The sequence below is a fragment of the Paralichthys olivaceus genome, chromosome 13, assembly GCF_024713975.1.
Source record: "Paralichthys olivaceus isolate ysfri-2021 chromosome 13, ASM2471397v2, whole genome shotgun sequence".
Classification (NCBI taxonomy): Eukaryota; Metazoa; Chordata; class Actinopteri; order Pleuronectiformes; family Paralichthyidae; genus Paralichthys; species Paralichthys olivaceus.
In genome coordinates, this window is record NC_091105.1 from 19,064,986 (window position 1) to 19,089,454 (window position 24,469).

The window sequence follows — 24,469 nt, forward strand, 5'->3', positions numbered from 1 at the left end:
TTCCAGTTTTTTCCAAATGTTATCTGACAGAATGCATGGCTCAGAAATCATTTCTTAATACGATTAAAACAACTGCTTAAGTAATTGTTGACAGAGGTAGTTTTTATTTTTATTTTCAGGGCTCTAGGCTTGCAAGTATTAAGTTCCATTTCTGGAGAGGCATGTTATCTTTACTGCGCTCACCTTTACAGACAATAGGCAAACTAATGATTGATTTGGTTAAAGGGGAGAATAAGTCATATTCTTCAATGCCACAGAAATCAGAAGAGCTTTGAAGAATTTCCCCTAGGAGAAAAATAGATCAAGGTTGTTCCCTGCATTACGATCACAAGTGGACAGCTGTAAGTTAACACCAGGCATTAGAATGTGTTTAAACGTCTCTTCTGTTTCTCAAGTGTCCGCTTGTATTCTCACTTCCAGGCTTTATATGCAAATACACACATTATACAAACAAATACATACTTTTTGCAAGGACCAAATGATGTTGTTTTCAGTCATAGTGACGCTACAGATGTGTCTGTTGTAAATGAGTGGCGGTTAGTGTTGATAGTTTTGTGGTGGCCAATTATAAATTAATGATTTGGCATTGAGAGGTGTCAAAAGCTTTGGGTTCTTTGGGACATCAGCTGAGTAGGCGGTTTCAGTTTACCACAAGGTTTGTGGACAAATGCATCCTAAGAAAGCTCCTGGTTGGAGTGATTGAATCTCTGAGTCCTCAGTGGGTCTTGGGTGAGTTCACATCTGTACTAAGAGTTTAACACTCGATGATCTGATGATGGTCAGATCACCAGAGACTGATGTTGACACCCGGTCTGAATGCAGCCTGTGATGAAAAAGCTGTTTACCATCTCAAAGCTATTTACAATCCATTATGATCTTCAGGGCATCTACTTCGGAACAGAATCTCATTTATACAGATTTCCATTGAAGGTGTAATCTTATGTGTTGCCTTTTGGCTAAAAACGGATAAGTAACTATAACTAAAAAGTCTCACGGAAAAATAACAACAAAAAAAACATTGTAAAGGTTGTTTACAAATGTCGTTTTGAATCAATAAGACTGAACAGACCGAGGAAAACAGTAACGGAGAAATCCAGCTTAAGCAATAATACAGTTTATGTGCAGATCATAGGATGAACCTGGTAATAAGTAAAATATTGATTCAATATGTCCTCTATTATAAACAATACAAGTCAAGTTAAATGATGCACCTCAATTGGACAAACCCTCCCAGAAAGGATTTTTTTTCCTTCCGTTTTTCTCTGATGAAGCTACAGTTGATCAAAACTCATCCCAGCTCACGATTGTGAAAATACTAAACATAGCTTTACACCTCAAACTACACAAACAGCACTATCACTGTACGTTCACTTCTTTCATGGGTAAACAAGGAAAGTTAAAGAATGAATGTTACTGGAGCAGATTCTCTTCATATTACTGCAGGGCTTCTTAGATGGTGATTTCAGTCTCCTCCTGTCTTCAAAATTATTCCCCCCTAGGCCGAGTCCACTGAGCTCATACTTATACATATTCATTCTAGAATTATGGGCAACTGAGCTACACCCTATTTTGTGAGGCTTCTGCACACTCATTCCCGTGTCTCTGTGGTGACCAGAGAGCCACAATAATCACTTGAGCGGCTGGCCCCCATTTTGATTTATCGACTTTGTCTGTTTGTGACGAAAAGCCAGTGTCCCCACACTACTTAAACATGTTAATTCATGCAAATGTATGCCTGCCCCAGTGTTCACCTTGAGGTAACACACACATGTTGTAAACAGAAAGTCGCCATCATTTAATGATCTTTAGAAATCTTCAGTGTTTTTTATTCTCTCCTTAAAACCTCACTGGCTTTATTGTTATGTAAATGTATGCACACACATCTTCCAATTTAAGATCCAGCTGTACCAAGCCTTGTCTCGAGGGTGTGATGTCTGTTACTGTACTACAATGGGCATTATGCAGCTGTTAACGTATAGGACAGACTCGGCTTTGCCGAAACCACGCTCATCAAGAATATGAGCTGCCAGGGAACCTCCAGGTAAAACTGTGCTGATTCTGTCCAGGTTTTCACTAGCCCCAAGGTGCTCTCCCTGTGTGATGGAAGTAAGGGGGGCCTGTTATTGTCTGTTTTTTTCATAAAAGTATGGACTTCATCAGCATGTGTTTTGAATATTCAAACTGATGCAAATCAGACAACAAATTAACAGTGAAATCAAGGTAATTATCAGAGTCGATAAATACCATTTGCAGCAGTTATTCTTTCAATCACTTCATATGATTTTGGCAAATTCTCAGCAAAATGAGCATGTCCTTCACTGTTTCTCACCATTTTTTATGAGTAGAAACAGATCATTAGTGAATTGTCACTAAAAGCTTTTTAACAATGTCCACTGGCAGCGGGAAACAATCTTTCCCCACTGAGAATAATACTATACTCACCAAATTAATCACTGCTAACCTGAAATCAGGGCACATGAATACAAAGTATCATGCCTGTCTTTTTAGTTTACAACCATTTTCCTAATAATTTTGGTAACACCGCCATGTTCCCAAATGTCTGCAAATACATTGGTGAGTTTAATGTCTATAGCAACCTTAAATAAAATCTGTCTGTCTGTTTTTGTTATTTGAGGGCAACATTAAATAGTAGGGCTGTAATGATTCTGAAGTTAGACAGAAAGCTCAGTACAAATACTCACAAACCCGTAAGGTGAACATGTTACCCAAGCCCCAACCTGCTGCCACCATGATCAGAAACTTTTTTTGAACTCTCCTTACTTCAAAACCCATTTTTCATTTCACAATCAAATATGACTAATAATTCCAGAAATTTCTGGAATCTCTGTAGCAGCGACTGAGTCGAGCTGTGCCTCATTTTAAATAAACAGGAGAATAGCTCTTTGTGCAGCAGCGGGGGCTTCAAGGTCTTGTGTACTGAGTCCAGCAGCACATCTTTACTTGCTGAGGTCACTTTTACAGTTTTTTATTCCAGTCAAATATGACCTAGTTCAATATCTAAATTTCATGAACTGAAATCGTTTGATATCCCCAAAAATATCACAGGATTATCTTTGCCATTGTTTGTTTGTTCTTTGTGAGGGGGGAAATACAACAAGTAACCACTTTCATTAAAATCATGATATTGTAATATCTGCCAAAGTATAACCACAATATATGATTTTTTCTTTTTGGAATTTTGTTCAGCCTTATAGCTGTGAGTAAGGGAAGTAATGAGTATCACTACACTGGATTCATCTGAAACAACCACATTTATATCCCAAGCTTTTACACTGTTTAACAATCCATCCGTCAGCGACTAGGCTGTTAAATCATCCAAAGAGAGGGCAGTTTGTGAGCAAGAAAATCCACATTATCAGGCAAAGATGCTAAGTCAATGAAGTTGACATGAATTGAGAAGATTTCACCAAACATAAATTGAGAGAAAACAAATCCAGAGCCAACCGGCACATTGCTCCTCTTTTCCCCAGATACAGGACATTGTGTTTAAAGCTTAATGTAAAATCAAAGCCACCAATACAAAACTATTTTGCTGCTTTTTAAAAAAAATCAAATTTAATGCATTGAGCCAAATGTATCAAGTGAACATAACATTTAAAACATGAAAAGCTCTGCAGAGCTCAGCTGGCTCATATGTGACCATACACGTCTGTGGTCAACCTTTCAGGAGCAGGGTTAAATAGTTGATTATGAGAGCAGCTGTTTGACTCTGGGGTGGATTCAGTCGCTATCACCCACGTGGCTGCAGCAGGACTCTGTCATGTGACACAGGAGTTTGGGGACTATAAAGAAACTTGGACAATGAACAATCTCTGGCTCTACATGAGAAGACAAATTAATATTTCTGCATCAAGGCATGCATAGACTGAGCGAGATAGCCGTGTATAAAGTGTAAGCAGTCGCTCTCAGCAGTACATACTGTGTGCATAAGGTGCTTATCTTGGGCCAACCCTGAGTGGGATGGAAACTGACAGGCTCATTAACACAGCAGATACACAGCCTACGGCCATATGGGCAAACTGGGAGGACAGGGAATATCCCGCCAATCCACCAGCCACTAAAACACACTAATTGGACCCACATAGATTGCACTAATGAATCAACAGCAATAACTAAATACCAGTGTTGTCCATATCATCAGCCTCTATTCGTAGGTGTAAAAGTGAAACTGAGTTAGCCCTTCTGTGTATATACTAGAAGCAACCAGTTTTAATCTTATTTATTTTTTTGTGGTGGCTGCGATTTTGTGTTATTGTGTGTTTACTGTATGAGTCACTATACAGACTCCTAAACTAATTAAATTCCTCTGTGCATCAGTAATGGGAAGCTAAGAGATATAATTGTTGTCATTTTCATGCCATCCTTTTAATTACTTTCTGGTTCCATTTCATTCCATTTGAATTGACAGCCTGATCAACTTTTAATTGCTAGTTTTTGCAAACAGCTTATCATCCAGCTCCAAGCCTGCATGCAGAGCACTAGATGACCTGGCCAAACGCCCCCCCACAAACAGACTAAAAAACACGCATGCACACTGTAAATCCCAGGGACAATTCATGTGCACACTGAGCACACTCATAAACACACACACACACACCATACACACATACATACATACACACACCCCATACCTTCCTTACCAGATGCACAGTGGAGTTTGACAAAGTGAGTTGCGGATGCAGCAAACAGGAGGCCTATTCATTTTCAACAGAAGCAGCAGGGAGAAAAGGGGAGAGGGCACAGAGAAGGGGGAGGCGGAGCTGGGAGTAAGATGGAGATAGCAAAAAGTGAGGTAATCCATCACTCCTTCCATAAGTACCTGCTGAGGAAGCAATGAAACCCCTATGAGCCCCCAAACCTTGAACACACACGGGACCGCCCACCCTGCATCTCACTCCCGACAGCAACAACATACAACTATTTTTTTCATATTTCAATTAAACAGACATTAATAATGACTATATTTTATTATTTTTAATTGACTAATTGATTAATTTATTTAATTTCATTGTTTACTGTCTATAAACTCCAGGCCTGTACATGTGGCACATGGTTACGCCACTGGTTTTCTTTAACTTAAATAAAATATGTGTTTGTAGTTTACTTTACAGTGTTGGTTGCCTACAATTTTCTTGAATAATAAGAAGACTAAGAATAACATGTTATGTCTTGCAATGAAAGTGAAAAAAAAAACTGCTTCAAAAACAGATGCTCGAAAATTCAATGTGTTCTTCTTCGGGTCACGCCCCACTCTTCAACAACATTTCATGGAAATTCATTTGGTAGCTCTTGAGTAATCCTGCTGACAAAAAACTGCAGTGAAAATATAATGTCCTTGGCAGATATAATAACAGCATAAGATTCAAAGGCAACATAATTTTTTTATAAATGGTACATAGTTGCCCTGTTCTGCAATAATCACAAACATCCACTGAGTGACATCATATATACTGGTCCCTATTCAGGTATCTCACTGATAATACAGTGAAGATTCTTCCTAAACAAATAAAAAATGGCATTGCAAAACTAGTACAGAATCAATCACATGGTAGCTAATACATGTATTTTATTCAAGATCAAAGAGTTTAATTTTGTACTTTGCCATTTTGTGTAACTAACACATTAATGACCAACAGCTAATTAAGACATTGTTGGTCATGTAATACATATAATCATTGCTCTTACTTTTTAAATTACACTTAAATCAGATTTTAGGAAAAAAAAATGTGCTTGTTCCTGGTTAAAACAAAAGTATTTAGGTAGTCCTACATGGGAGCAAATACTCTGGACTTAGGTTGAGAGGATATTTTGATATATCCAACATAAAAGTAAATTTCAAAATCCACTTTTTACATGATTCAGAAGACTATTTTGAAAGAACCAGTCTTGCATGAATTTAGTCGATGGTTCCTCGTCTCACCTAAGAACTAAATTGGGAGCTCAGGGAGTCACAGTTCATATCAGATTTATAAAATCAATTGCTGGAATAGATAAAATAATAGGGAAATCTTTCAGTTCAATTCAATTATATTTGTATAGCGCCAAATCATAACATACATTATCTCAAGGCACCTTACACAGTAAGGTCGAGACCTAAAAAATGATAGAGACATTGCACAGTTCCCACAATGAGCAAGCACTTTGGCCACTTATTATCTTATAATACAGTAAAATGGTATGTTTTAGAGGAATACAATTATTCAGCCTAAAACATCTGATCATCCCACAGGTCATTAAATAGTCATTTCACTTGTTTGGAAAGATTGATTTGAATCAACACTTGTAACTTATCTTACTGCAGTTTCACATATTACTGCTGCAAGAAAGCACACTTTCTTCTAATTATGATAAATTAGATTTTCTTCATATAATTTAATCTTAATTTTACAGTAATAGGATTCTATTAGTTAAGGGCTTTTATATTAGTTTTCTATGGGGATAAAAACCTAAAATGTCTTACGCTGCCCAATGAAAAATCACTTCATAGATTTTGCCACTTGAAAAACAATTTGAAAGGCCATAGCACACTTACTTTTTCTAATGAAATGGTCGTAAATTAGAAGGTACAATCCAAACCAATCAGTGTCATTGTCTTAAAAATGCAGGAGTGCTTGCAGCTTACAGTGGATTGATATAATGATGGCAGATTTAGAAAACACTTTTCTGCAGCCCACACTTAAACCAACAATGTGAGTGACCAAACCCAATTTTAAGACCAACACGCCCATGGATGCACACTTTATGCACATGTTGCTATTTGCTACTCAAACAAAGTTTGAAGGATACTGGATGATAAAATGTAAACTATGTTGGTCTGAAACTAGTAAAGACACTTGAGTCCTGCTCAACACTGCTTGGTACCACTTTGCACCAGGTAAAATATATGGCTTAATAATTCTCATTTAATTATAGACTGAAAGAACCACAATACACAAACATGTTTATTGGCTAGCAGACAATAGATGACGTATTGTTGTGTCATTTGATATTGCTGTCACTTATCAGAGAAGATTTTAAAAGCCTTGAACCACTGAATCCTTCAAAGAGGCCTTGAAGACTCATGGCTTAATCGAAGCAAACACACAGAGCCACATGTGTGTGCTGTGGGGGAACCACATCAAAACTGGATTAGGAAATGCAATCAAGGTGGATTAATTATGGATGGAGGGCTGTTCAGTTCTGCCTCATCTTTGCAGACGTGTGCTCAAACGCTAGCTACTTCCTGCACAGGAAAGGAGAGGGTAAACTGTCAACAGACGGGAGAATCACAGGCTGGTGAGTGAGAGTAGTGATGGCAGAACATACCAGAACAACAGCACCAGGCCGGCTCCACTGTTACCATCAGGTGAGAAAGTATCAAGCCTGCTACGCACTATAGGATTTTTAACTCTTGACTAATCTTTAAAATGTGGGACATCACAGAAGTAATTTAACTGATTTTTACTCTTATAATTGTCAGAAGGCACACACAAGAAGATCTGGCCAGCATGTAAGAGGACACACTTGCCGTTTGTCAGAAAAAATATTCACAGTGGCGATGCCAGAGACTTGAACAATCTCACCGAAACTCGCAACATTGTTCTTCTTCAGTTTTCTATAAGAAGAAGAGTTACTGTATTGATCCCTCGAGGGGAAATTATTTTTACACTCATTTGTATACATGAGGTTGTTAACCCTGAAACACAATCCCCACACACACACAAAGGGCTCATAGACATGCAACATGGTGGAGTGATGGGCAGCCCCGGAGAAGCGCTCATGCCTGTTGCCAAACAACCTTGATTTACCGCCACCTTCTGGACTGAAGTTTAGAAATCGTGCATGATTGAACATGACTTCAGAAGAAAAACAAACATAACGGAGGACCGACATCGCGTGTTTTGTTCTGCTGCAACAAACTTGAGGAAAATAAACAATGGATGAAATCAGGGCTGAGAAGGCAGATAGGCTTATACATTTTACAGCACAAGCCCATTGATGAGTTGGAAATGAAGTACGCAGCATCCGGTTGGTGACGCTCCCGGTCAGCTCTCTCTGTGCGAAATGAGAATAGCCTCGACTGTGACTGCCTTGTGTGTGGGGGTGACAGTGCCAGACCATGTACATTAGAGGAACAGAGTAGCAGTGAAAGGGCACAAGAATCATAATAATAATAATTTGAAAAATTGCCCGGAGATCAGCAGTTGGGGAAATCAAATTTCCTCCCCCATTCTACCACTCTGATGTTGTGTCTGAACAACAACCATGTCTGTATGTTTTTATGTATCTCAGTTAATCTTGTGCTCTTCCACTACTACTCAATGACACAGAAGAGTGCGAGAAACAAAAAACATGTCCAACGAGTTGCGGTTCTTGAGGCAAAAACCTTGTTATTGATGAATGTCACAGATGAATTTCCAAACTGGTTAAACTAGATAGATACATCACAATAATTCCTAACAAATATGGTTGTGGATTGAAAAAATATAGAAATAAAATAACTCTGCCGTAAAGTTGAGTAGCTTTGCCATCGATCGCAAAAATTGACATACATCTTCTTTCTTTTGGATCAGCCGAATAGTGAGTATGACATGACACTCATGTTTCATTGATGAATATTATTCATTATGTTGAATTCACCAAACAAGCCTTTTTAGTACAGGTAATCTCACCTCCCTCAGTGTTTTACCAGTCTTTTATGAGGGATCCTCCTTTATTAATCTATGCTAGCTATTAATTACTGCCACTGTTTGATGATTTAAAAAATGTTGCACTGTGCATAAATTACAGTTTTTTCACCATTACTGTCTGAATGAGGAAATCCTTCAATAACAAAGTTTTAAGTGCCAAGCAGTAGAAATATATACAGAACAAATTGGGAGGAAAGAGCCACTCATTACTTATGCCTTTCAACCCACCCATGCCCACTATGGCTCTCCTGTAGCAGCTGAAGAGCAAAGCTTTCTGTGTTCCTTAATCCTTTCCCTCTACGGACCCTTTCCCTGTGGGAACCGTCATTTCTAAGAAAACGCATTAGCAGCTTGACTGGATTCCTATCAATTACTAGTTTGGTTGTGTGTGCTGTCAACGCTTCTTTCTATATTTGAGTGAATGTCTATTCTGCTGTTAGTATTATGAGGCACATCAGCAATGTACAGTGTACGTTTCTGTACAAGTCAATCAGTGCTAAAGAGTGACATTTTCTCTCACTCACAACACAGTTACATTTATTCAAATAAATTAGGAAGGCTTTTACCACAGTGCTAAGTGTGAGGCACCTAGACCCTGATTCATTAGTTAAAAAGCATTCTAATAAATTCCCCATTTTTAATGTTTCACAGAGCTATTAAAGATGCACAGAGTCTTGTGCAGCCTTGTCTCCCATTACGGCTTTCAATAAATGACTATCTGCACACAGTGTGAACTGGAAGGGGGGTGGGGGCCTCAGACTTTTCAGCCTGCCTTTCAAAGCCTTCCTAATAGCACATAAAGACTTATTAGGCATTGTGCGTCGGCACTTACGAGTAGTGAGGCACTTTGTTCCAGAGTTGCCCAGGCTTAAGCTAATGAATAGAGCCACTGCTTGACTGAGGCTCTCACGTTGCTCAGCAGCAGAAGTTGCGTATCAATCTATATCAGTTACACAGGGTGTTTCAAAGATTAAGGGGAAACTACTGGTGAGCGCTGGAGACACTGCAGGAGACAGAAAGAGATAAGTCTTTCAGAAAGTAACAGAAGACAGAGATGGAGCCCTGGAGAATTTGTGTAGGTTTAGGTCTTTGCAGGAGAAGCTAGGCCATGAATTCAGTAATACCTGAAATGATGTTTATTTCTATATTTATCTCAAAGATTTCTGAGATTTTTATCTCACTCTTTTTCTGGATCACCAAAATGTCTGACTCTTAGAGTCCCAATGTGAGGAATATGAGGTGACATTGTTTCATAATTATAATAATAATTATGGATGACAGTCTTTTTTTCTATTTTATAATTTTGCTTTTGAATGTCTACTGGATGTGCCAGTCTGATGATGTTTCATCATTATTCACGTGTTTTATCTATTGAAGCTTTGAGGCAACCACTATATTGACAATGACAGAACTGGTCTTGGCTTGAACTAAGACATAATATTTATTTTTGTACACATCACTTTACTTGCAGTATTATTATGTTTGCGTTTTTGTAATGTTGTTGTAAAATTGTCATGAAGTGAATGTAAACTGTCCCAAAATGAAAATGTTGTGTCTTAATATTGAGGAAATAAATAATATATTAATGTGGTCCTTTCAAATTATTCTGAAACAAAGCAAAACTAATCTGTAAAAAAGAGATTATGTTGTTCATCATTGTAAAAGTTTCCATGGTGAATGTGATATCCAGTTTCCTATCGATGTTCTTTTTTGAGCACACCATGTCAAATTACTTTTCCCTGACTGCTGTAAAGCTCGGCTCCCGGCTTTGCTCATGACATGCAGCCCTGCTCCACCTCTGCAGAGCGAAGCACTTGCTTATTCAGTTTAGCAATTAATACTAAATCTGTTGAGTGTCTGAACTGCACCAAACTATGAAACAACTGTTCTATTTGGTTCCCAGCAATACACCTGCGGAGCATGAAGTTAATATGATGAACGGTTTTCGAGATGTGCAAAGGACAGACAGACAGAGAATCTTGCTTTATAGTAAGTTCACACCCACACTTATAAGTTTTAGTTTTATAACACATCACATTTGCTCTGTTTACACCTGGTGTCCAGACTTCTCCAGAGTTTCTGAGACCCAAAAACAAAGACTTTTGGAAACAATGAAGCACACCTGAGTTTGCTTCCTGATCAGGTCCCAACAGTCACGACATATCCTTCTGGGATTGTTCATGGCTGTATCAAGTTACCCTTTTTCCTAAAGCAAACAAACACCATCAGCTTCAATTGCCAGTGGTAAATGCAACATGGATGACGTTGCCAACCCTTACTGTCAGACACAGTTTTAGAAATCCTTGGTCTTACTGCTTATATGTGTTCTGCAAACAATCTGCTTCCTTTTAACACTGGCATATGGATACCCAGTGCTCATGAAGGGTCATGTAAGACCTAATCCGCAGATTAACCACTGTGCCATGGATATAGCTGCAATCACCATTGTCCATGTACAACCAGAGTTAAAGACATATTAATAATAATAATAATAATTAATAATAAAAAAATACCAAAACGGCCTTTTTTTAAAACAGCAGATTCCTGTAGGCGAACCACAACTGAGAAGATAGAGGGACCAGGGTTGTCCAGAGTCTCTTGCAGTTAGATAGCAACTATAGCACAAGAACACATGCTCATTTGAAGTCAACTGTCATTTGCTATAGGCAATAGATAATACAATTAAATAAATCAATCACAAATCCCAATCCAATTTCTGTCCCGAGAATGCAGTAAGTCCTGGGGCCTTGATAGACACTTCTTTTCATTAAACAAAACACTATTTGACTCCTAGTGTCTCTGTGGACATCATCCCTGTGCCTGACAGAAGGATGAATGGTCAAATCCTCAAAGACCACCCTGATGAGGATTGAAATTGACAGGCATTGAAGAGACCTCAGCACTCACAAAGCAAACACACACACACTTACACACACACACACCTGAGCCAGTATCATACACTGTGAAAACAACGATGAGCAACAGCATAGATGTGATTAAACCATCCTTTTATCAATTTGTCATGGCGCAAGACATGCACACACCATCATCTCCACTCAGTTACACACACAAATACACACAGTCACTCCAGCTGAATCTTGTTTATCATTATGTCCATTAGCATGAGTGACAGGAAGGTTAAGTGAGATGAGCAGTTAACACTAGTTCCCTGAAGTGTGACAAAATGCTTCTGAGGTTTATGGGGAACGTATTTTAGGGCCTTCATAAACAAAAGGCCAAATTCGGAGGAGAAGTGGTGACCTTTTGCACTGCTGCATCTTCACTAGTGATGATGGATTACAGAGCCTACGTGGGCAGACAGGATGCGAGCAGAGGCTTACAGAGTAGGTGACGTGTGTGGACTCTGTGCTGGAGTATACTTTGTCCTCCAGCCATACCTCTTCCCCAAGGGCTGGAACAGAAAGAGCTCCTACTTTTTTGGCCTGCTGCATTCTAACACAGCCCAGTGGTGGCTGGGTAACGCCTGCTGGAGGCCAGCTGGGATGTAGGTACTGGTGAGGGTGGGTTTGTCAGTCAAGGTGTCAGTCAGACTGACGGGTCATTGTGCCAGCTGACAGTCGGCTGAGAGCTACAGCACTTCCATTAAGAAGGAACATCACTCACTGACCATTATGGCCACAGTTCAGTGAGGAGGAGGAGGATGGCGAGGACTATATATACATCAGCTCACCTGGCTACATGCAGACAAGTCCTGTTATTCAAACAGATGTACTTTACACATGCAGTTATGATATGCAGATCTGGTAGAAGTAATTAATTGCTTGAGCTAGAGTCCCACAGTGTTTTATCAGATCTTAAACCTGTAAGTCGCTTTGTCTAAATCCCAGTAAGAACCATGAATCGATCTGGTCAGTTTTATACATTATAAATAACAATAAAACAATCTGTCAGAGATAATTCATTCGCAATTTGTTGTCTGAGAGAGTAAAGATCCAACACGACATGCAAAAATACAGATTTCTACATTAACAGGTCGAAACCCCAGCTGAATTCCATGGACACAAAACAGCTTTAAATAAACAAGTTTAAATAAACAGTAAGCTCCTTGTGGAGATCTCCACAAATGTCTCCACAAAGCCTGATGTCTGTTTCTCTCAGCAACACAGACAAAAAACAAGGAAGACCAACATACATAACAGCATACATTTCCACTGTGAATGCCTAACAAGATCACAGCATTGGAACTGTGCAGAAAAATAAAAAGCGAGAACATCACTAAAACAAGCCAGAGGTGACTGTGATGGCTGGGCCAGGTGCTCTGAATGGAGGCATATCATTTAAGCAAGGCTGCTCTGGTTCCCCCAAGACAAAAGACAGCCTTGAAGACCAAAAGCTGTGACTGATGAGCGAGCCAAGAGGAACCTAATGTGGGCTAGAACTCAACATGTTGCCAAGGACAGGGAACTATGGAACAATCTTTGTGGCCCTATGTGGTGCAGGGAAGAGAATTAATTAAGAGGAGTTTACTAATAAATGAACTTTTAATAACCCTGGTTGGCTGAAAGTATAGTAACTGGATAATTTCAATCCTCTCACCAGAAACTTGTATGTATCTGTCACTTGTTTAATTTGAACAATTATAATTTCGATACATTGAGAAATGGAAATAAAATCATTTGCTCTTGTATGGGGAGTTAAGTTCTGAGCAAGGAACTATTTCTTGACTTAAAGGTACAGTGTGTAACATTTTGTGATATGTAGTGTTGAAATTTCCCCTTCCATGAAAAAGAACCTCTGGTAGCCTTCAGTTCTCATAAAAACTCAAAGGTGTTTAGTTTGTCCAGTCTGGACTAATGTAAATAACATGGTGGCCTCTGTAGAGAGGACCCCCCTCCATGTAAATATAAAGTATTTAAATATAAAGGGCCTTTTCTGGGGTAAAGATAACTATAATTCATACAATTAAGATAAAACAAACTAGTGAAAACATCATGAGGATTATTCTACATTCAATTTCTGCCAAAAGTTCCCTTTCACCTAAATCTTACACACTGGACCTTTAACAGGATGTTTCCAAAACCATTCACTTCTTGCTATATAGTGAACTATGTTATAAGTATTATACAACCAATGGCTACAAACAAAGTATGATATACCATCATAGCAGAAAGAAATGAGAGTGAGCAGCAAGAAGCCATGTACTAATTACAACCGGGTGAGTAATTGTCCATTTAACTTTAAAATGCTCATCAGTCCCTATCATATAGTCAGTGTTCAGTAATAAACATGTAAAATGTGAATTTAATTGTGTATGCATTACACACAACACGGCTAAAAACCCAGATCGCTTACGTTTGCTAGGCTTTGTTTGTACAGTATTTGCCATTGGCAGCTCTGCTAGATTAAAAATCATTCATGAGCCAAAAACAAATTACATTGCAATGTCATAAATATTAAATGTGGACTTATGTTTTATTTATTCTCTTTAGCAATAAATGTCAATGTGGCAAGTTTAATTTGCCCGAGTTAACCTCCACAGCCAGATGGGAGTGAGAGACATTTTTAAATTCTTGTGAATTACACCACATTGTTTTTTTTTTATAACTCAGAGAAATTTACTTTGTATTTGCATTCATTAGAAATATGACAATCTAAAGATCAATGATCAGAGTTGGTGTTCTCTTTGAAGTATTTGAAATTATATTGTGATCTACAGCTGTTTTGATAAATTAACAAATATTAAATGTGTACAGGAGCTCAGGAGGTCACAGGCAGAGTGCAGTGCTGAAGAACCAAGGCATCATGGTGTAAACAAGGGAACCCAACGTGTCCAGAAAGTGACACTGACAAACACTCTTCTTGTGTTTAATAAAGAAACTGTTTTATTATGCCAACTAAAACTAAGCATCTGCACTCAGGGGTTTGGTTTTAATCTGACAGCCATCAATACTGCAGATGCAGCTCAACAATCCAAGCCAACAGCAGGTCTATGAAGCTCATCTGGCCTTAGAGCGCTGAGGACCCTGTTTTTCAGCCTGATTATTCTGTTTGTGACCCTGTGGACAATGTCATTTACTGTTGATGCCAAATGGTCGGAGTAAGATATTCAACTTGCCAGCCAAAACCAGAATTAAAGCAGCTCTTGATCGAGACCCCAGCCAAATGTTGCATGGGGGATATAGGTGATAGGCGCTACTGTAGCCCTGGAGAGGCAGAGGTCTGGTCACAGGTCATTTTGTTCATCGAATTACTAATGTAGCAAAAGCAGCACACATCAGTTGTCCTGTCCAGCAGTAATTATGTTTCTTCTTCCACAAATTAACAATATTTTAATGAAAGGAGCGGCTTTGCATATGTTAAGTGGTAATGAATTACAATGCAAAGTACTGATGGAAACAATTTCAGTAATATATAGAAATGTACACAAATGTATGATTTCCAATTATAATATATATCTTATTTATTTTTACTGACTTTGATCTGTGACATCGTATTTATACGACGACAGTTATGTAATAAATGGAGCAGAGAAAATTGTCCAACAGTGTTTTTTCGCCTGGAAGTAATACTACAATACACTATGTATAATTCTTTAGATAGTGAGCAGGTAATAGTGTATAGTGAATTCATTTGGATTCAGTGAAGTCACTTCTGGTTTCCAGGCAACATCATAGTGACATAGAGCTTCTGCCACAATAAATGTCAATGGATCGCTGCACTGTACAATCATTTCATAATGAGCTGCAGCTTCAAAGCAAAAAAGGAAAAGGAGAGCTGAGTAATAATAAGTGTGTCATAAGCATGTGTCATTTACTGTTGCCTTTGTGGCTGCAAATCATTAAGAACATATTCCTCATTTAGACTCACCTTCTCTGATGCTGGAAACATCATTGTAATTCTTCAAAACCAGTATTCTCCTAACCATACACACACACACACACACACACACACACACACACTGACACAAGGTGCACAAACACACACAGAAACAAACAAGTACACAGCAGCTCCTACCTCGTCCAGTTCAGAGATGTAGACCGGCTTGTCTTCAAAGCCGATAGGCATGGCCTCGTTGGGCGGGATATCCACCTCTTCATACATCTTATTGTTCTCTCTGTTGATTCCCTCGGGGAGCAAAATCTGAGAGTCACACAGACAAAAAATAAAGAAAACTCAAATGACCCCTTCAACAAACCTGGATTTTAGAACACACTCAGAAACTTGAGAAAATTAAAACAAAATAGCCACATCTCACTTTTCTTTGGATTTCCATACGGTTCATTCTAGCTTAAGAATATAAAACAGATCAATCGGACTTTTCCAACAAAAGCATAAATCTGATATATTTCATTTTAACATCCCAATTAAATAGAACACAGCTAAATAACTGGTCATACTGTATTAAAATCTATAACAAATCCTACTAAAAGTCTGATAATGCAATAAATCACAAGGTTTACGTGAAACCTTTTTGGCACCCTTGCTGTGATGCAGTGAAAGTGATTCAGAAATGTGATTCATGGCATTAATGGAATTGCATTTCGTGGCATTTTAAGAGATTTGGTGAATATTAGCAAAATAAAGAGTGTTGAGAGAAGTAAATGTTTAGTCAGAGAAGAGCATCATCCACATCCACAGTTGACTTCTGGCAGCGGGACTGTGATACTAATTCAAATAAAAAACAATGAGATCAATGGTACGACCTTTAAACAATATGTAAGTTATAGACAACCAAACTTGTTTTGAGACTAAATAAACTAAAGCCACATTAACGGATATGTTTATCAGTGATATGTCACTGGGGAGTTATATAAAAGCCCACGACACACTCTATGCACTTTGGGTTTGATTTGATTATGGGCTGTACCAAACCAAACATGATAATTGTTGGTGACATCTTTAGTTGTCAGTCCACTGTGAGACACGGCCGCCTCAGACACAATTATGCAACATTACATATGGCATTTTTAAATAAAAGAAAGAAAGCTTTGTCATTGTAGTCGCAAAACTGATATCCTCCTGTATGACATCAAGATCGTGAAAGACCAGTCTCTAACAGCGTGACATGACGGATGTTATCACACGGTGTCTCGGGCCCTTAAGGGTATCGAGGTGGCATCATCTTCGCAGCCGAGAAATATCAACTGCCTTCCTCTGAAGTCGTCAAAAGATTCAGGGGATAAGGAGAATCCTGCATCACTCCAACTAAAGACCTTTCTTTTTCTGAACATTTCAATCCAACTGAAAATGGAGGAATCTGTCTGTCCGCAGTTGCATTATTTCAAGAACTGCTCAGCTGCTACACACTTGGTGGATGTATTGCATGGTATACAAATTGCAGGGCACAGATCACTGAGAGCATGACTCAGAAAAGAGAAATCTGTGCACATGGTTTTGTATTTTCCCTCGGCTGGCCTCAGCTCCTCTGTACTTTGAATATGTTTCTGGATAATTTTGCAAGCCAAGATTTGACCAATGCAGGCTTGCATTGCATAATAATAAGAGCTAAAAAGTGGACACTGCATAAACATATTATCCAGTCTCACCCTGGCTCCTCCAACAAATGCAGGCATATTTGTGGCCTCTGAGTAGATGTCGTAGACGTTGGGATACTTAATCCGTTCGTACACTCTTTCTCTGCTTAGTACAGGTTCGCGTCGTGCAGTCAGAAGGGCCTGCTCCCTGTACAAGAAAACACAGGACATGAAATATTCAGAGAGGATAGTTAATGTAAATAAATGGTACATGATGCAAAGACAAAGACGAGAAAGAGGAAAGAAGTGAGCATTTCTATAGAAAGATAAAGAAAGTTGAAATAAACACCAGTGTTACTTCAACATGTTTTTAATGGTCCTAAAATGAAGCCGATGTCACCTCTGCAATCACTGGGATCCAAAAGTGAATCCAAATTTGTGCTTAAAAAATAAGCAATGCAGTTGAGGGATGATTCAGATGAAGAAGCAGAGATATGAAGCATTATGTTTCTTCCTAAAGTGGCTTACCTCTCTACTAATCTTTTCCTGCACACTGTGCTGGATTTGGCCATGCTAAGTTTTTAATTAAACAGATCACTGCTTATTTTTCATCCTCGGAAATTAAAGTTTAGGAAAATCCTTCACAAGAAAAGATGTGGCAAGCTGCAGCATCCTTGAGATTTTTTTTTTCTTTTACTTTTTTAAAGCTCCAGCCAAGTAGTCATGAAAAATGCAGAAGCTTGTTGGTTTTGTTGTGCTGATACCTGAGAGCACAGGAGGAGACGGACAGACAGACACACAGAGAACAAGGAGGAGGAAAAAAGGACAGAGGAAACATCTGGAGGGATGATATACCGGTGGGCTCTCATCTCTCTGGGGTCAAAGGTCATAAAAGCATCTGAGATGTCGCCATCGTCTGTTCCTTTGCCTCTCTTCCTCTCTTTCTTCTCCTCCCTGCGGTACATCTTCATCATCTGTTTTTCCTGCTCCGACTGGATAGTCACCTGGCACCCGTAGATAGGCTTGGACATTTCCGCTTTTTGGCTCACATCTGGAGGAAATACAAATAAAAGCATCTTGTAAATAAACGGTTTCAAAAGTTTTTCTGGACTGGTCTTGATTATAAAATTGAGTTAAATGGATAGGATGAATATATCCAATCATTATATGGATACTATATTAAATATCAAAGCAGCAGACAGCAAAATACTACAATGAAAAAATATGTCCTGTGTGTATACTATGCTTGTAATAATATGCAAGTGACAAGCGTATAATTACAGTTATGACATACAATTGAAATCCAGACATCATAATTTACATCAAAGCAAAATAAAAAACTTTATGTTGAGTCCACAGCAATTAACATTCATAAAAGACTGAGAAAACAGAAACACTCTGTTGGGATAAATGCTTTAACATTTATGAATTACGAGAACTTTAAGTGGTTTAACAGTAGAAACTGTTAAAAAGGGACTTTTAGTTCAGCAACATGGTCCATCTGAACTGCTTGTCAGAAAAATTCAGAAACACTGTTCCCTCACAAATTTCTGCCAATGGACGAGTGGAGTGTGTGAGCAAATGTTTCTGTAATATTCCAACAAACCAACAATCTGACCTTCATAAGCACTTAAGAATGAATGTTAGCTGTGCCAAGGCGAGTGAGAATACTGTAACTTCCTTCTTCCTCCGTTAATGTGCACAAAATAACAGACTCACAAGAAGAAAGTAAGTCGTTTGTGAATAATTCAGTCAAAGTAATTCATAAGCGCCTGAATTACTCATTTGTTTTCCTGTGACACCTGCCATGAATCATACTTAAAGGTACTTGAGTATAGATGATTTAAGCTGGAGTATTTCTAACATTCTGAGCCTCTGAAGTGAGCAGCTTGTATCTCTGGATGAACACTTCTGATGACATTGAGACAACACGAGGACAGTCAGCGTTAGTAAAAACTGATTCATACATCCGCGGTCATCTTGATAGCTCCCTGATGTCAGGTGCACGTGGCAGTGCAGGGGTTAATGTTCCCTATTGCAGTCTCCCTGTTTGAGGCACAACAGCTCAATAAAAGGCAGAATTGCTCTTGAAAACAGATGAGATCTGATGATTGTTCCACAGCTCGGGCTGATTGACTGAATGATTTCTTCTTTATCTCGTCTCACAGCTCAACCTGCCGCAACAGCCTCCCTCTCCTCCCCCCCCTCCCTTCCTGTCACTCTTGGTCTCCCTCCCATTACCCCTCCAACTCCCAACCCTTTAACTCTGTCACCCTCTATACACCAATTCTTCTGTCTAAACCAATCCTGATCCTATACTTTCCCTCTCTTGGAGCCATTATGCCTTGGTATGGGTCTCAAACTGCGACTGCCTCCAAATCACCAGCATTCTCATTTCCACAGGCGATAACAGTGCCATAATCACTGAAGAGCATTGCCAAGATAGCTTGAAATCATCTTGTAAACAAGCAAAATCTGTTTTCACAAGAACCAGTTCTTAAAATTGTCACATTTTCAAGAAAAGTCTTTCTCAAAGCCAAAATATAGTAGAGTATTAAACTATGAAAGCACAAGATCCTAAAGTTCCTACTTTTTCATAACAAGCTATCGTTTCTGTTCAGCTCAAATTGATCACTATGATAATATTTTTTATTTATGTGTATCATGTATAAACGTACTACATGAATGTATAAAAAAAATAAAATGGTAAAATTCATTATTTAACATGTGAGGGGTGTGTGTGGGGGGAGGGTCAAGAAAAAGTAAAATATGAAGATATAATATAAACAAAAGCAAAGATTAAGACTGCAAGGAATAGTTAAAATTACAACCACCAACAAATGCAGACAAACACAATTACAAGTACGAAACATGATATATGTGTTCAATAATTTAGTATGGCCGACAAAGGGTGTCATAAAAATTGAAATGTCCTTTTGATTGATTTGAAACAAGGTTCCTCACCCCTGAGTTAATACGACCATCACCTTGAGTGCGTGTGTGCATCTGTCTGCAGGTCTCACTCGCTCCCTCAGATTTATTTACTCATTAGTTGAGCATGTCACCATTCAGGATCACTTCAGCTCACATTAACGCTTGGATAAGACCCGAAATGAACACAGTAAGTGGACTACTTGATTACTACGAGTGAATAACTTAAACATCATTTGTGTAGAAATGATTCTGTGTCAAGATTTTGTGCAACTCAATGAATCACAGAAATCATTTGACCTCAGTCCAGTCCATTTAAGCATCCGGCGACTATCTCTTCACGATCGATCACTAAAAATCAACCATGTGTTTAATTCATTTTAATACATAAACCTAAAATTATTACTTAAGGTTGCACTAAATGTGACCATTTCAGTTGTTTGTTAAAATTTAATAAATGGTCAATCAATGACATATAACATCATCAATGCATAAGAAAAAAAGTGTGATTTATGGTTATTCATTTTCTTCATATTAATGTTATGGGGCCAGGCAATATGGCTAAAATCAACTTCACACTAATTAATACAAAACTCAATCCATCATCTATAACCCTAACACTTTGGAGGGTCACAACATTTAACACCCATGATATATCTATATCATGGGTGTTAAATGTTTTTGAGATGTACCATATGGCGTATTCGTGACTGCCCTGTGTAGCTATTTATCATAAACACTGTGAACATTAAGTACAGTGACACACTGTGTGAGACTTTCTGTAAGGTGAGGAAATGACACTAAGACTAGAAAACTGCATTTGGATGCTGGATGTTGTCAGATAATGTCATCGCTGGCTTTACCTGCAGAATTGTGCACAAATAAGCACATTTAGCCTATAATATAAAAAAATTATATGTCATTCAGCTGCATGACAATGACAACTCCAATGCTAATGAAATATCTGTGCTATCATAATGTCTTACTGCTCATACAGTGGTTTAATAATTTAAAAATATATCTCTCAGCCACAATTCCTACAGATGTGGAGAAAATGTTTGGATATGTATTAATTCATAATGAAGGCTATAAATTACCCAAGCGCTTCAGGTAGACTTTTTACTGAGCACCTTATTTTCATGAGTTCTGAGCACTGAGGATGATGCAACACTTCCTGCATCCACTGAGTTCTTCTCTGTGTTGGTTGTCAGACTCTCAACTGTGAGCGGAGCTTTTATTTGAGACGCAGAGAAAGGCTTCCGATCATCACGATCAGTGAAATGGTCGAAAATGCTTGTCAGAGAAACGCTGGCATCATCTTGTTGACTTCACGACAAAACCATTTGCTGAGGTATATCAAGACCACGAAACTGATTTTGGTTCCGTTTTCTGCACACAGCCCTCGACGCCAACTGTACTGCACTTGAACAGAAAAAGGAAATATACTTAATGAGCCATTCAAAGGCACTTGCACATACAAACACAGACACTCAACGGGAGGCGATTTCTAACAGGGTGCAGCTGTCAGCACCCCACAGGGCTCCACCTCTCAGTTTGTCTCCTTGCTGCATTAGAGAAGTGAGATGGACTCAGACAATGGATTTCCTAACACCAGACCTGCAAGAGTATAGTTAAGTAAAGTTATCTTGAAGTTGAGTTACTTTAAGAATAAAAAAAGTTTAAGTTGTTATGTGGAAAGCGCAAGTGGAAACATTACCTTTATATTCCTAACACCTAATATTAGCATCACCCATAAAACCCAGGGATTTGGTTTATTTAGCAAGCTCTATTCCCTTAATTAAAAAAACAATCATGTGTTATGTTCACGTCCTGCTTTTTTCTCATCAGTAGATTTTTTCAACTCTTCAAGTATTCCCTTATTCCTTTATTTTTTCTTAATTCATCATTTAGCCCAAAAATCATCAGACGACATTGAAACGTGCCCATGACTGTGTTCTCCATCTTGACCACGTCTTGAAGAACAGGTGAACTCTAAGGTTCCATATGCTGCATATGGTCGGAAGAAAATCATGCCTTTAAATTCCAACCGAGGAGGGCAAATATTACCACTTCACAGCGTGGTATGAACTTATCCTTGAAGCGAATGTCTATGTGCTGTCCAAACAACAATCCAAAATCCCAGAATATTCAGTCTATTGTCAAAGAAGACAAAGAAAATCAACAAACAACAAACCAAACCAACAAAGCTAAAAGCAGAGAATAAATGTCAGTTTGAAAATGAAGCTGACTTAAACAATGACTGAATAATTGAACTACTTGCAGATAGATGAGTCAATTCATGAAATAATGAGTACACTCTGTATTCGATGGCTCTGTGCCTTCTTCCCCATCACATCCTACTTGCTAAATCTCTGACTTTCTTTTTGTGAGTTTTCTCGACAAAAGCTGATCTGATCGATAACAAACTTGGCTGGATTGTTTTTGGATGCACGGTTCTGGGGAGCTCAAAGAGTTTCTTTTAAACTGTAAACTGCACTAAATCACTTACTATGGCAACTTTGTTTCTTATAAATGAGACAGAACCCCATGATGCTGTCAGTGACAACTTCATCAGACTTGACGGGCACTGCATTACTTTCCATCAAATGTAGGTTTGCAGTCAGAGACAGCAGGATTGTGAAGGTTAGAACGTACAGATTACAGATGCTAAGGCACAACTACATATGGTTCATTATAGTAAAGTTTCCCTTCAAATATCTCATGATTTATCCAGCAGCAGATGAAAACATTTGGTCTGTGTGGATATTGTGTCTTTTTTAATTGTCCATTCCATTTAGCACTGCCTCTATCATCCATATAAATGTGAAGAGGAGCCACTTTGATCAACATGCAAGTGCCAAGCTGCTAACTGCAATTTAAAAGCTAATCAGCAAGAGGCAGGCATTCCCACTAAATCCCACTCTTCCTGATGGCATGCAAATAGTGGAAAATTTAATCAGCCTTTTTTAACCCCCTCTGACTTCACCCTCAGTTGTCAAGGCAACACTAATCTCATACGCTGTCTGGCAAGGGACATTTTCAACACTGATCAAAACTTCTTCACAATTGGAATAAAATCAGGTTTAGTTATGGGTATGACCATAGATAAACCTTGTTGGGGCAAAAGATTGAAATTGTTCACAAAAAGGTGAGTATTTTAAAAACATACATTTGTCCAGTTGTGTCGAGTCCATCAAACCTGTCATCTTGCCTAGGTTAGAAGATTGAGGTAATGAGATCTAAATCCAGTCCCTGTGTATTCAGAAACACATGACTGTCTGAAATGTAATTTCTCTTCTAACATCCATGAAGCAGGACCAGCAGCTGAAGTTGAGCATCAGCCCAGAAACGTTTACTGATTTTGTTCATTTTACAGTCTGAAAATGTGTTTTGCTCAGAAACCACTGCCAGTTTCTTAAACATTGACCTCAGATTCTACGTCTAAGGAATTTATTATTTGGTGCCACCCACATATTTATTCTCAAACTGTCAAAAAGCAGAGTACTGTATGTATTTCCTTAAGATTGAGAGCATATCTAAAGATAAGAAGACTCTGTATAGGACCCTAAAACCCAAACTCAGGTTAAAGGACAAAGCATTTGTGTAAAGTTGGTCTGTAACATGTAGAAAACACATGAGTCATTTTCGGGCTTTAATTTCAGAGAATCTCCACACAAAGAGGTCTGGACCTTCTCTGGGGTTTGCCTTTCACATCTCAGCAATAGTCACACACACAAACAAACATTTTAGTAATCGGTGTATATTCTAAAAAGCTTATTATGCAGCTTCCATATCTTCAGCCTTAAGAATCTGGTGTACTCAACTATTCAAGAGTTAAAGAATAACTTTACGCTGTCTAACAGTTCGGCTTTATTTTAACCAACACTGTAATACAGCCTGCCACTGAGTTATATGACAAGCATGAAAAACAGCAGCATTTAACTTAGGGAGGTCAATTACTTGAGTCATACATATAACCCTGTCAACAGAAGGCAGCCATAAAAGCCAGCAGACTAGATGATGAGACCGCTCATCCTCATAAAAAACTATGGAAGGACTCTGAAAGTGTTTATACTAATGGGCCTATTGGTTATTTGAGAGGTTAAGAATAGAATAATGATTTGTAACTAGGGCTGCAGAATATTAGGAACACATGCGATATGCGATAACATTGTTGAATATCGCGATGACGTTATGACATTCGATAAATAACCACAAACAGTCCCTGGCTATGGACGCAGAGTCCACGGACAGCTCCATAGCCGGAGCCATGCACAACTCCACTGTGTCCACTCACAGTGCTCATTTGGGCTCTTTTCACACAGTTATTATTTTTTTACAGTTTTACTGATCCTCTCTGTATCATTCACACTGTGCAAACAGAGTCAAAGCAAACCAAGTTTACAAAGTCTG

The 24,469-nt window shown here is 38.6% G+C and overlaps 1 protein-coding gene across 2 annotated transcripts in view; it reads right to left on the reverse strand.

The window, feature by feature from the left end:
- The window catches only part of ascc3 (activating signal cointegrator 1 complex subunit 3), a 125,971-nt gene that overhangs the window by 78,022 nt on the left and 23,480 nt on the right, over window positions 1-24,469 (reverse strand). For both annotated transcript variants that reach the window (XM_020091324.2, XM_020091325.2), the window contains exons 6-8: window positions 17,981-18,176; window positions 17,198-17,333; window positions 15,666-15,791 (exon numbers count right to left, since the gene is read on the reverse strand). In XM_020091324.2, coding sequence (XP_019946883.1) covers window positions 15,666-15,791; window positions 17,198-17,333; window positions 17,981-18,176 — 458 coding nt within the window. The remainder of the gene's footprint in view (window positions 1-15,665; window positions 15,792-17,197; window positions 17,334-17,980; window positions 18,177-24,469) is intronic.